This window comes from Macaca fascicularis, chromosome 7 (genome assembly GCF_037993035.2).
Source record: "Macaca fascicularis isolate 582-1 chromosome 7, T2T-MFA8v1.1".
Classification (NCBI taxonomy): domain Eukaryota; kingdom Metazoa; phylum Chordata; class Mammalia; order Primates; family Cercopithecidae; genus Macaca; species Macaca fascicularis.
The window spans coordinates 171,857,357-171,872,001 of record NC_088381.1 but is presented as its reverse complement, the minus strand read 5'-3'; the positions used below and the strand labels follow the sequence as shown (position 1 = coordinate 171,872,001).

Below are 14,645 nucleotides of genomic sequence, written 5' to 3'. Positions count from 1 at the left end.
TTTAACAGAATAAATTAATTAGATTACACTATTTTTAAAGACCATTTGAGATCATTAATTAATATTCTGAGAATGCTCACATGTGAACATGCCCATAATGCACATAACCAGTGGTGAAGCAGAATATTAAACACGACTGTCACAACTGGCTGTCCAGGAACAAGCCCTCTGCAGGAGCAGGGGCGGAGCAGGGACCGGGTGCGGATCTGCAGACCTGCCAGCGTGGTCTGGGCAGCCTAGGACACAACTCAGGGTAGGCTCCTTACTTGAAAGCGATCTTCAGCAGCCTTGCCACCCACGTTAAGGACATTCAGAGAGCTGGCACGCTTCATGCTGCAACCCGGACACGGACATGCAAGGACAAACGATCAGCACATTGGTCAACCAGCAACAGGAAGCACAAGCAAAGCCCCTCCAAGGCCTCTGTGACACTGGGGCTTCTCGGGACCTTGCCTTCATCTTGCTCGGGTAACAGGGGAGTCCTGGGTCTCACTCTATTTAGTGCCCAGGAGAAAAGACCACAGCTTCTCTGCATCTTTCACAGCAAAATGCTGCTTTTAAAGTACCATATGCAAACTCAAAGTGTCCTTAGACTTGCACTTTTAAAAAGTGGCTCATGGGGCCAGGCACGGTGGCTCACACCTGTAATCCCAGCACTTCAGGAGGCTGAGGCGGGTGGATCATGAGGTCAGGAGATCGAGACCATCCTGGCTAACACGGTGAAACCCCACTTCTACTAAAAATACAAAAAATTAGCTGGGCGCAGTGGCATGTGCCTGTAATTCCAGCTACTTGGGAGGCTGAGGCAGGAAAATCATCTGAACCCAGGAGGCAGAGGTTGCAGTGAGCCAAGATCACGCCACTGCACTCCAGCCTGGGCAAAAGTGAGACTCCATCTACCAAAAGAAACAAAAGAAAAGCCAGGCGCGGTGGCTCACGCCTGTAATCCCAGCACTTTGGGAGACTGAGGCGGGTGGATCACTTGAGGCCCAGAGTTCACAACCAGCCTGGGCAACATGGTGAAACCCTGTCTCTACTAAAAATGCAAAAAATTAGCCAGGCGTGGTGGCACACACTGTCATCCCAGCTACTCTGGAGGCTGAGGCACAAGATTCACTTGCACCCAAGAGGCAGAGGTTGCAGTGAGCCGAGATCACACCACTGTACTCCAGCCTGGGCAACAGAGCAAGACTGTGTCTCAGAAAAAAAAAAAAAGTGAACCATCTGGGAGCAGAGGCTCTGCCTTCATCTGATGGTTTTCAGGGAGGGCGCTCAAGGGATCATGTCAGACTCATCACCATTAAGGGATCATGAAGAGACACTCAAAACTCACTGCTAAGAGAAGATGCATAAATATACTATTTTTTATCTTTCTATATTAAAAGCAGGGAAATCAACTTTATTGTTAGTAAAATAAACTCTGAAGTCAGTATTTCTCTACTTAGAAACCAAAATTAAAATAAAGTCATGGCTCTCCATTTAAAGAAATACAGGAATTTATACATATATTTACTTTTCCTCCCATCTGATGTATTTAAAATGCTTGATGAAATAGCCTATAAATTATCTATATCCCAGTCATAAAATGACTATCATTGTTCACCACCACCATGGATGGCTTTGAACATAAACTCACCTGAAGTTTTAAAGCTAAAGCAACCGATACTGAGGGTTACTTAAATTCTGAACGTGAACTGCATGCAACATGGACAGTGAACATGAGCACAGCAGTTCCTGGGCAAGCCAAGGATGGTGGCTGCGAGGCTGAGGCACAGCCTTGAAGGGTGACAGGGACAGCCTCACACAGGACACTGGGATGGGGCTGAAAGCCCAGGGCACCCGCCCGTGTGTCAGCAGTGCTGTGAGCACAGTGCCTGGCACATGGTAGATACTCAGCCAGCCCCTGCTGAACAACTGCACCAAAAAACCTGAATTTCCTTATCCCCAAGCAAAACTCACCCCCAAAATGTCCCAACCAGGACAAAACAAAAACATCCCAATGAAGCCCGCAACAGACATTGCTGGAGTCCTAAACAGGCTTTTCTCTACCTAGAACCACTCAAGAACCAAGTATAAAATCAAACCAAATCACAAGTAAATTATGATCTGACATAATTATTCTTGCTATAAAGTGGCCATTAACTTTTTTTTTGAGACGAAGTTTCACTCCATCGCCCAGGCTGAAATGCAGTGGTATGTGATCCTGGCTCACTGCAACCTCTGCCCCACTGGGTTCAAGCGATTCTCCTGCCTCAGCCTCCTGAGTAGCAGGGACCACAGGCATGCGCCACCCGGCCCGGCTAATTTTTATATTTTTAGTAGAGACGGGGTTTCGCCATGTTGGCCGGGCTGGTCTCAAACTTCTGATCTCAAGTGATCTGCCCACCTTGGTCTCCCAAAGTGCTGGGATAACTGGCATGAGCCACTGCACCCAGCTGCCATTAACTCTCTTTAAAAGAGCTACACAACCTTCCCTCAAACCCTTTTACGAAACGAAAGAACTCAAATCCTCAACGTCTCTTCCTACCACTCTTGCAAACTGCCTTGTTTGAACACATGGCATTCCAAACCCTTCAGTCCAATAACTGTTAGGAGTCAGCCAAACAGCAAGCTGCTAACACCCTGGTCCTGCTACGTCCAGCTCAGCGATTCTCAAAAAGCAGCCCCGGGTCAGCAGCCCCAGCACCGTGGGAACTTGTGTGAAACACAAATTCTGAGGATCAGGGACTCAGGAATTAGAAACTCAGGGGTGGGGCCTCACAGTCTCCGTCTGAAAAAACCCTCCAAAAGATGTCTGAGACTACTGTCTAGTTAATAAAAACAGTCACTCTTATTTGGAAAGATTATGCAGTTGTATGCATTTTACGGGATGCAATTTCCAAAGTCATGTAGAAAACGTTAGTCCGTGCAAGCGTGCATCTATGTCACATGGTTCAGGCTGGCAGAGCTGTAGCCCCGTGAACACTGACCACAGTTCTAACCCTGGGGGCTGGTCACACACTGTTATATTTTTATCATGGCAAAGACAGAAAACATGAAAAAACAGAACAACTCTGAGAGCTATCTTGTGGGAGTGTGGTCCAACTTATAACACTCAGCACCAGAACTGGACTCTGCACTTACAAGGCTTCAAAACTTAAGAACCTCAAACAATGAGTGTGTTCCCCTCCAGGAATTAAATAATGTCCAGAATGCTCTCTCTGGGGCATCATGTAATTCCTGGAGGGGACCTGAGAGCCGCTGCGTGACTCATCAGATCATTCCAAGGAAGGGACACCAAGCAGCCACGCAGCCTGCTCAGACCCTCTCAATGCTGTAAGAAGAAACGTGTCATCTCAAAATTCATCGAGAGGCAGGTAGTAACCTATCATTTTGGTTCTGGAAATCTGTAAACATTTTAAAATAAGATCACTATTCCAAAGGCAATTTAGAATCTATTCCCCCCAAGTAAGAGTTCATTTGTTTCATCGTAAGCAATTTGCTACTAAATCCCCATAAACTTCCAGAAGTCCAGTCCTCAAACCCTGGAGTCTTCCAGGGAGTCTTCAGAATGAACATCTGTGGGGCTCCTAAAACCCCCTCTCCAGAAACGGGCTGGAAAACAGTTGTGAGAAGCTCCTTACAAAAGTCACATCACTCCTCTTGCCTCAGGCCTGCACCTCTCTCACAGCCATGAAGAGAAGTCTCCTCCACAACAGAGACTCCCACAGGGACACCAAGCAGACAAGAGGTGAGCCCTACCACCAAGGGGCTGGGCCATCTCTGGCCAATCCGCACCCTGGCCGTGTGTGGCAGCAGGTCTAAGGGCTTCGGTCATCAGGGATACTGAGAGGGATGAAAAAGTAGACATACTTTTTTAAAAATAGCTTTTAAAAGACAAAATAGGCCAGATGTGGTGGCTCACGCCTGTAATCCCAGCAATTTGGGAGGCTGACGTGGGAGGATCACCTGAGGTCAGGAGTTTGAGACCAGCCTGGCTAACATGGTGAAACCCCGTTTCTACTAAAAATACAAAAAATTAGCCGGGTGTAGTGGCGCGTGCCTGTAATCCCAGCTACTCAGGAGGCTGAGGCAGGAGAATTGCTTGAACCCAGGAGGCGGAGGTTGCAGTGAGCCAAGATTGTGCCACTGCACTCCAGCTTGGGGAACAAGAACAAAACTCCGTCTCAAAAAAAAAAAAAAAAAAGGCAAAGTAACAAAACAACTGATGAGGCACATAACTTTAATATTTCCAATATGTTCTCCAGAAAAACTCTGTTTCACCATCCTGAGGTGATCAGATTTCTTACAGAACTTAAAGTGGGATCACTTGTAAAGTAGTTTTACTAGGAATCAATCTCTAAAAAGTCGGTACCATTTAGGAAGTCAGAGTTACACAGAATGGCTGGCAAAAGCCTGCCTCATGAGAAATATGCCCAAGCCAGGAGCAGCTGCCCAGAGTGACGCTGGACAGTGCAGCAGGGGTGATCTGTCAACTCTGTGCACCATGTTAAAAACAAAGGATGTCTTAAGAACCAAATTCCTTTGACAACTTAAATGTTATTTTTCTAAAGACTCTAAGACTCATGACTCAAACCTTTTTTTAAACATATGAAAAGCCTAAGGTTTTGAAAATCTCCTTATAATAAAGTCTTGATAGTTCTGATGCTATTTGAAACCATTTTCTCCCTAGTATAATACCGTATGAGATTTAATATAGTTGTAGCTAACATCCGATTTATCTAAAAGATTAAAAATTTTAAAGAATTTAAACTAATGCTAATTTAAAAAACAATGCGTATCTAAAGTAAACAAGTTCAAAATGCTCAATGTTTTAATATAAATTCCCACTTTCATTGCTAAGGCTTTCTTAGAACATGTGACAGAATTTTAAAATTCCATAAATTTCTTTTAAAGGTATTAATTAGCACTTCAGCCACTAACAGGAAGTTACCCAATTATTTCTGAGCCTGTCCTGGGAAAAACCTAGGTGGCAACTATGAAACCCTTCCATTGTGAGAGTGCGGGAACCAACTGGAGTGTCTTTCCTGGCGTCTGTGGGTGAGGAAGGCTGCGCTAGGAAGAGAAGCGGCCCAGGGCCGGCGTGCACGGGAGTCGGAGAGCTGGAAGAGATAGTTACCCGGGGTTCTTTGGCTCACTCTCTCGTGAACTTCCTCCCTTCAGCTTCCTAACCAGCTTCTCACTGCTGCGTCTAATGGAAGCCCGGAGTTTGCTAAAGGAACCACTGCGTTTTAAAGATCCAGTGCCATCCTGAAAAAAACGTGAACAAATGTGAAGCTGCAGGTGGTTCTCCCTCCCGCCCACAAGAGCCACACTGGGTGCAAATAAGAGCGCCACCACGGTCACCCTGCTCGCCAGCAGCTCACTGCTGACAGAGTCTTGCAGAAACCACCAATTACCATGTACGTAAACATACTTTTAACTAAACATTATCCACTTTTAATTTCATTAAAGATAATCCAATGATCATGAAAACCTTTAGACATAAGGAAGCTCATTCAAACAAAAGTGATCGCATCCCAAAAGCAATATGAATCCTACTGCTATTCCGAGACAAAAGCCGACACACAGTCTCAAGAAAATTAAAGCAGCTTCTAGGAATATTATCAAAATCGACTTCCACATTTAACAGATATGTAAGCATCTGGTCCAAGTAACACAGTAGAGGACCCAAACCATTTGGATCTGACAGAGGCTCTTCCTTTTAACAGTTTCGTCTAAATGCAATAGTTGGAGGTGCTGTTTCCTTCAGTAAATTTTACAGAACAGTTTCCTTAAATGTTAACTATAAAGGTGGCTGGAAAATTAAATAAAATGCTCATTCTATACAAATAACTAAAAATCCTCAGACAACCTTGTAGGGAGGAGAGTGCCCAGCTCTCATCTTAATTGATTCAGGTATTAATAAGTGAAATACTTGGCAGAATCTGAACATGAAAATAAAAAACACAGTGAAGAAAATGTGCAGACAGCAGCACTTCTTCTTGGAAGGAATTCCTTGGTGAGATGAACTATCACCCCATGACCCCAGCAGCTCTGCCATGTGGCGTTTCATGGATAAAGAGTGAGAGAAGTTCTACCAAGCAGACAGACACCAAGACACAGGTCAGTCGGAGTGAGTTTATTAGAAGTTAGAAAGACACAAATACACAAATCACTGAGCACTTCAAGATTAGTAGAGAAAAGCAGAATGCCCGAATTCCACACACAGACTACACAGCAAATGCTACTGGGGCGTATCCTAGGGAGACCCGGAGTCCAAGCAGGAACCCCAGGGCTCTAAGTACCATGGGGCACGTGCGGCACATGCCTTGCTCTAAGGCTTAGTTACGTCAACAGGTCACCATCATGCCATTGCAACAACACCTTGTGTGACACTTAACTACCTGTTATCAGAGTGAACAGCTAATCGCTCTTAATTTTTAAACTCGTGTATTACACAGTAAATGAATTTTATTAATACAATTTATATTACTAAGTACATATCTGGCAAAGCTACATGTATACAGAAATCAGGAACCCCCCAAAAAGGACAGCAGCACCGAAAGGAATGGCCAGTTCACAGAGAGGTGCAGCTCTGACAAGATCCTAGGGGGCTGCTAGACACAGCGGGCAGCACTGGAGAGAGAAGGGAAGCTGCGGGAGGCGCCACCCGTCATGCAGGAGACAGTGTGAGAGTCACGGGCGGCTAGGCCTGTCAGACAGAAAGGAGAGAGAAAACCCACGTGAAACCGCGGCGAGGAAAGGCAGCAGGCTCTGCATGGTGCAGCCTGGCTTACAGTATTTCTAGGTCACAAGTCTCAGCAGCCTTCTGAGTGGCTTTAGGACTGGGATGACCTTCTGCCTGCTTCTACCAGCCCAGCATAAAGCAGGTGCTGGGCCTCATGGTGCATTTCATAGAATTCAGACTGGTCCATTCCCAATGGTCAGCAAAGTAAATTTCAACACTTTAAGAGTAAAGATTGGCAATGTATTAGAAATCTCCTTGACACTTAGTGTAAAAGGCTTTACAAGTAACTGTACATAAGGAGATTATGCAATGAGAAACATAGGGACCAAAATAAAGGCTACAGGTATGACTTTCATTCTCTTAAAAACACATTTTAGACATTTCAGAAACTTTAGGAAACCACGGACTTTAAAAGTCTACAGCCCATTTTAAACATGCAGTTGATAATCCAAAAGAAAATTAATTTCCACAGGCAGCAATGCGTCCTGGGTCCTGCCAGATTGGAAAGCCGACGTCTCGACAGAAGCACCAGACGGCAGGGCCTGCGCCCCGCCCGCTCGGACTCACCATGGGACGCTGAGCAAGTCATTTAACCAGCCCGAGCTTCATTTTTCTCATCTTTAAAATGGAAAAATAACACTTGTTACCAACACCTCAAAAATGTTGGGAGGACAAGAAAACATAAGTTTTTGCTGCTCTTTAGAAAAAGGATGCTAAAATGCTAACACAGCGTCATCAACAGTGCAGCCCTTGCTGTTCATTTCAAAACTCAGTGCTACGCTACAGTAGTGTTATTATAATACACCTGAACTAAATACTTGGCAGAACGCATAAGATTCATTTCACTCAGATTCAAAAGTATTTCATGTGACACACACACGCTCACTCATGCTCTCTCTCTCTCTCCCCACTCTGCAGCTGCTGGAGTAGCAAGCTGACAACTGACAGCTGGGCAATGGGCCCAGGAGTCCCAGAATTAGGGTCCGGCCCAGCTGCCTCCTCCTCCCTGAGCCTCTGCAGACCCAGATCAGCACCTGGAGTTGGCAATGGAGCGGGTCTGCCCCACTCTGAGTCAGTCGCCCAGGCTGGAGTGCAGTGGCCTGATCTTGGCTCAATGCAGCCTCCACCTACTGGGTTCAAGCAATTTCCTGCCCCAGCCTCCTGAGTAGCTGGGATTACAGGCGTGCGCGACCACGCCTGACTGATTTTTGTTTTTTTCGTACAGAGGAGTTTTCACCATGTTGGCCAGGCTGGTCTCGAACTCCTGACCTCAAGTGATCCGCCTGCCTCGGCCTCCCAAAGCCCTGGGATTACAGGCATGAACCACCGTGCCCAGCCCTTAGTGTAATTTTTAAAAAATAAAAATTCATCTATTTCTAACAATATATTCCATTCCCCAATAATCCTAGGTAAGAATTTAGTGTATTTGAAACGTGTAGAAATCTTAACATGGGAGCAGTGCGAAAAGAATGGCAAGACGGAGAGAGGCTGCTTCAAAAGGCCCCAGCAGAGCTGGTGACCTGCAGACAGACAAAGGTGGTGCAGCTGGGAGGCGGACCTCAGGCTCCACCTGGGGTGGCTGTGTGTGTCTCCTCAGGCTCCACCTGGGGTGGCTGTGTGTGTCTCCTCAGACTCCACCTGGGGTGGCTGTGTGTGTCTCCTCAGACTCCACCTGGGGTGGCTGTGTGTGTCTCCTCAGGCTCCACCTGGGGTGGCTGTGTGTGTCTCCTCAGGCTCCACCTGGGGTGGCTGTGTGTGTCTCCTCAGACTCCACCTGGGGTGGCTGTGTGTGTCTCCTCAGGCTCCACCTGGGGTGGCTGTGTGTGTCTCCTCAGGCTCCACCTGGGGTGGCTGTGTGTGTCTCCTCAGACTCCACCTGGGGTGGCTGTGTGTGTCTCCTCAGGCTCCACCTGGGGTGGCTGTGTGTGTCTCCTCAGGCTCCACCTGGGGTGGCTGTGTGTGTCTCCTCAGGCTCCACCTGGGGTGGCTGTGTGTGTCTCCTCAGACTCCACCTGGGGTGGCTGTGTGTGTCTCATGGGACCACCGTAAAGACAACTGGGTAATGATGAAACAGCCCGAGGGACTCCCACATTCCAACAGGGACCTGGTGCTAGTGGCTGACACATGCACATCACACCATGAACATGAAGCCACACAGACAGCAGTTGTAAGAGCACCAGTTTTATCCAGAAAAGGATTTGTGTGCACAAAGCAGCTGCACTTTCAGAGGCAAGACCATGAGAGAGAGCCAACTGAGGCTCACGGTGACAGCGGCTTCCAGATCTGCATGTGTCACACGAAACGAGGTCACAGAAGTACCGCTGTCAAGTAGTTTAATCACAGTCCCTACAGTGTGTACCTAAAGGAGAGAACTGTCCTTCCCTGGACAAACCACCCACCAGGTCGAGACCTCGATCCAGACACTCCCTGCACATTACCAGCATCTGTCACCACCTGCTTTCCTTCTCAGTTCTGTGTGACACCAACGCCCAGGACCCACAGGGGACGATTATCATTAATCAGTTTGTCCTTTCTTTGACCACATAACTCTGTTTTAAATGTTACTTATGAATATTTTGAAAAACTGAGCCCAATATCTGGTGTATGTGGTTATTATAACTTAATCAAAAGCTGTCACATTCATTCCTGGCAGTCACTTCTGCTGAAGCTATGACTTCCCAACAGGGAGCACAATGTTTTTCCCTATGGTAGTAGTTTTCAACCTTTTAAAAAGCATTAAAATGCCTTTTAGGCTGATGCAGGAGAATCTCCGGAACCCGGAAAGCAGTGAGCAGAGATTGCGTCACTTAACTCCAGCCTGGGTGACCTCCGTCTCATATATATATATATATATAAAAAAAAATAAAATTGAAATCACATTTTCTCACTATAAATATATAACAAGTTATTCTAATAAACGAAACAAGAACAATAAAGCTACCTTTATAAAATCCAAAAATTTGAAATCTGAAGTTATAGGTAACAGGGATAGTTGTGTTTTTTGAGATAGTCTTGCTCTGTCACCCAGGCTGGAGTGCAGTGGCGCGATCTCGGTTCACTGCAACCTCTGCCTCCAGGGTTCAATTCCCCTGCCTCAGCCTCCCAAGTAGCTGGGATTACAGGCGCCTGCTACCATGCCTGGCTAATTTTTGCATTTTTAGTAGAGACAGAGTCTCCCCATGTTGGCCAGGCTGGTCTCAAACTACTGAACTCAAGCGATCCACCAGCCCTGGCCTCCCAAAGTGGTGGGATTACAGGCATGAGCCACGGCACCCGGCCACAGGTATAGTCTTTTTTTTTTTTTGAGACGGAGTCTTGCTCTGTCACCCAGGCTGGAGTGCAGTGGCGCAATCTCAGCTCACTGTAAGCTCCGCCTCCCGGGTTCACGCCATTCTTCTGCCTCAGCCTCCCGAGTAGTTGGGACCACAGGCACCCGCCACCACACCTGGCTAATTTTTTGTATTTTTAGTAGAGACGGGGTTTCACCTTGTTAGCCAGGATAGTCTCGATCTCCTGACCACCCACCTCAGCCTCCCAAAGTGCTGGGATTACAGGTGTGAGCCACCGCGCCCGGCAAGGTATAGCCTTAACATTTACCACAACACCTGATGTATTTGTCTATTTTAACTTAATTGCATAATACTGAAAAAAAACTTGACGTACACAAATAAGTGACTACAGTGGTAACAGTTTGCTGTGCAATCTCAGGGAAATCTTCACTTAAACAGAAACAGCATGATAAACTTTGTTCTAACATCCATATAAAGACAAACTAATGTGCTGACCTGCACTATGTTAATATCTAAATCAAACAACATTTAATATGGGCCCCTTTTATTGTCTCTAATTATCCCTCAATAAAGTTGACTAAAAATTAATACCTGTGTGCATATTGCCCTCACTACCTTTTAAAAAATAAGTCAGTGGTTTATGCCTATAATCCTAGCACTTTGGGAGGCCGAGGCAGGCAGATCACGAGGTCAAGAGTTAAGAGACCAGCCTGGCTAACATGGTGAAACCCCGTCTCTACTAAAAATAAAACAATTAGCCAGGTATGGTGGCGTACGCCTGTAATTCGAGCTACTCAGGAGGCTGAAGCAAGAGAATTGCTTGAACCAGGAGGCAGAGGTTGCAGTGAGCCAAGACAGCACCACTGCACTCCAGCCTGGGCAACAGAGCGAGACTCTGTCTCGGGAGGAAGAAAAGAAAATCACAAGTTGGTCGAGTTCAGCATTCTGCCTTCTCAGAACCTTAAGAGTTGTGGGGAGATCGGGTTGGGGGCCAAGGTCTTCCTGTGAAGACTCTGAGGCAGCCTCAGCCGGCCCGCCCAGTGAATTCACTCACTTTATCTAAGACTCCATCTGAAGACGGGGCTGCCTCCATGCGCAAAATGAGTTTAGGAACCACTGCACTGGACAATTTAAAACTCAGATTGTTTTGGTAGATCACCCATAGCCAACGCTTCCTGGGATGAATTCCATCAAAGCTGCAGAGCTACCAAGTATATTGCTCACGAAAGGGACACACCGGAAACACAGCCTGCGCACAGCCTATGTAATCAGGTGTCCAGAGTGAGAAAGGAAGCGTGTATGTAATCAGGTGTCCAGAGTGAGAAAGGAAGCGTGGAGGGAGGAAATCAACAGGCACGCGGAGGGGCAGCTGCTTCATCCACAGCAGCGACACTTCCAGCCCGCGGGCCTGACGGGGACACCTGCACTCGAACCCGCTGCAGTGGACACGTGACGAGGACACCTGCACATGAACCCGCTGCAGTGCACACGAGCAGTTCTCCTTCCTCTCCGAGTCCATCTTTAAGATGGTAACAGAGCTCTGAATTGTCACAATTTTATCATCAGATGATTTCATGTCAACATGGACCTAGAAATACTGTCTCAAGAGAAACCTCCTCCAGAACTTCATTCAAGAGTATCACAATCTGCACCCTGGCTCCTAGAGCCTAGATAAAGGACTTCCCTTCTATACGAAGCATGCAGGTATGACAGCAACCAAGAGAAGAGTACAGTACACAGTTCTGACAGAATGCGGGCGACAGGGAGGCCTGCGGGCCAGGATTTCAGTTTTAGACTACTGCCCCACTGGGGCTGAGTGGGCAAAGCTGATGCTGATTGGTTGTCTTGGCACAGAAAAAAAACCAAAGCAAGAAAGCTGCCAGATAAAGACAGTCAAAGAGAATGTTCTCCCTCAAATTTTGCTACTAACATTTTTTATAAAATATTTATTTAGAATGCTAGCTCCTACCAAATTGCTATAGCTATAGAAAATCCTTAAAGAATAAAAGGATTTACATTATAAGAAGGCCCAAAACTACAATTTGGCAGAACATGTGTAGAATTATAACTAATCAAACTGCACTATGGCAACTTCAAAAAACCAACTGTGCCCCTAGATGAGTCAAAAGTCGCCTTCAACTCTCCCTGACAAAAGCAAAATACCAAAGACACCAGCTTGTGTATTAAAAAAAAAATCCATGTGCTAAAAAATTCACTGGAGAAAAAATGTCCAGAAGGCCACACGGTCTTTGGCAACCACTGGATAAACAGCAGTGGTGAGGAATTTCCAGGGGCAAACCAGTAAAACCTAGAGGGGCCTGTGCAGCCTCTCAGGCACATGGGGGCTGGCAACCATGAAGAGCCCCAAAGATCTGGACACCCTCTCAGGTGAAATGCAGGACGCGCAGGACATCAAGAGAGCAGCCACCTAAGCTCTTGGTTCTGACCCGTTTTCTAAAAACAAATTCTACTTACACAGCATCTCCCTTTAAAGCATTTCAACTCATTCTAACAAAATCTAGAGCAGCCTGGTCAGTGAAGTTAGGAGCACTGGAGTTAGCAATGAAATGGGTGAGTTAAAGAAGCAAGTTAGTTACCTGCCACACTGATCCTGATATTAAAATGAAACCAGAGAGGGATCATGCTTTAAATAGCCAGGACACTCAATCAGCATTTAAGTGCTCAAAGTTAAGCCAAACAGCTTTCATGGATTCCTGAGAAGAAAATTACCACTTTAAACAAATAACAGACTTAAGTATTAGCAGAAGTAAAGAACTTACAGAAAGCTTAATTGGCACTTAATTTGACAAAAGCAGAAGGTCTAGCACATGAGACAGGAGGAAGGCCTGGCAAGCGCCACTTGGGGGCGCCTCCCGGAGCACGTGCCCGCTGTGTACTGTACTTACCCCGTTCCACTCTACGCTCATACTCACTTCCTCCCCTCCGTCAGGGCCACTCTCGTACTTGACCACGTCCACGTTGAGGCTCTCACGGCTCCTGCGCTTCTCCATGTTCTCAGGGTCATTGAGCACTTCCGCCACCCTCTGTTTGTGAACATTGTCAAGACCCTGTGAGCCAGGCAAGGGAAAATGGTTGGACCCATTAGCACTTCAGATTTTCTTAAGTATTTCTGAGATACTTGGCTAGAAAACAAAATACCAGTTCTTAATCACTGGAGGGAAAAAAACTGGAACAGTGGTTCCTTGGAGCGGGTGAGGGTGGAGGCGGGAAACTGGAGAGAAACACAAAGGACCCCTTAGGGGAACAGTGACGGGGCTTGGGTTGCACAGGGTGTGTGTCCATGTTCAATCATTCTGGGTCTGTATCTAGGACTGGAACAGCTGGGCCATGTGGTTTTCTAAGTTTAACTTTTAGATAAGCCATCAAACTTCTCCAGTGCCTGCACCATTTTACATTCCCACCAGCAAGAAGACATGAGAGTTCCAGCCTCTCCGCATCCTCACCAACACCTGTTATTTTCCATTTGTTCTCTTTTTTATTATAGCCAGTCTAGTGGGGATGAGGTAGTATCTCGCTGTGACTTCAGTTACTATTTCTATAATGACTAAAGATGTTGAGTGTCTTTTCATGTGATTGTTGACCATCTGTCTATCATCTTCAGGAAAATGTCTATTCAGGTCCTGTGCTCATTTTTTAATTGGGTTGCCTTTTTTTCTGGATACCAAAACCTTATGAGATACATCATTTGCAAATATCTTCCCCCATTGCATGGGTGTCCTTTCACTTTTTCTTTTTCTTTTTTTCCTTTGAGACAGGGTCTCTCTCTGTTGCCCAGACTGGAGTGCAGTGGTATCATCTAAGCTCACTGTAACCTCCACCTCCCGGGTTCAAGCGATCCTCCCACCTCAGACTACCAAATAGCTGGGACCACAGGCATGGGCCAACACACTTGGCTAATTTTTTTAAAAAATTTTTGTAGAGACATAGTATCACTATGTTGCCCAGGTTGGTTTCGAACTCCTGAGCTCAAGGGATTCCCCCCACCTCAGCCTGCCAAAGTGCAGGAATTACAGGTGCTCACCACCACGCCCAGCCCCTTTCACTTTCTTGATGATGTCCTTAGATGCACAATAGTTTTTAACTTTGGTGAATCCAACAGATCTAGTTACCTAGTTTTTATTTTGCTGTTCATGCTTTTGGGGTCATATTCATGTTATTTTATTTTATTTTAATTTAATTTACTTTTTGAGACGGAGTCTCGGTCTGTTGCCCAGGCTGGAGTGCAGTGGCGTGATCTTGGCTCACTGCAACGTCTGCCTCCTGAGTTCAAGCAACTCTCCTGCCTCAGCCTCTCGAGTAGCTGGGACTACAGGCTTGTGCCACTGCACTGTATTTTTAGTAGAGATGGGGTTTTGCCATGCTAGCCAGGCTGGTCTCAAACTCCTGACCACCGGTGATCTGCCCACGTTGGCCTCCCCAAAGTGCTGGGATTCAGGTGTGAGCCACTGCGCCCAGTCTCACGCCTTTGGTGTTTTTTTTGTTTTTTTTTTGCTTTTTTTTGTTTTTTTTTCAATTGAGACGGAGTCTCATTCTGTCACCCAGGCGGCTGGAGTGCAGTGGCGTGATCTCGGCTCACTGCAGCCTCCACCTCCCAGGTTCAAGCG

At 46.4% G+C, this 14,645-nt stretch overlaps 1 protein-coding gene across 28 annotated transcripts in view; it reads right to left on the bottom strand.

The window, feature by feature from the left end:
• KLC1 (kinesin light chain 1) overlaps positions 1 to 14,645 on the bottom strand; it is a 74,214-nt gene that overhangs the window by 8,466 nt on the left and 51,103 nt on the right. For 2 of the 28 annotated variants that reach the window (XM_005562302.4, XM_073998353.1), the window contains exons 13-15: positions 12,927 to 13,088; positions 5,120 to 5,250; positions 267 to 333 (exon numbers count right to left, since the gene is read on the bottom strand). In XM_005562302.4, coding sequence (XP_005562359.1) covers positions 267 to 333; positions 5,120 to 5,250; positions 12,927 to 13,088 — 360 coding nt within the window. Of the gene's footprint in view, positions 1 to 266; positions 334 to 5,119; positions 5,251 to 6,106; positions 6,695 to 7,297; positions 7,349 to 12,926; positions 13,089 to 14,645 lie in introns of those variants that run through there. The other 26 variants (XM_005562305.4, XM_073998355.1, XM_065547526.1 and 23 more) reach the window with 17 other exon arrangements.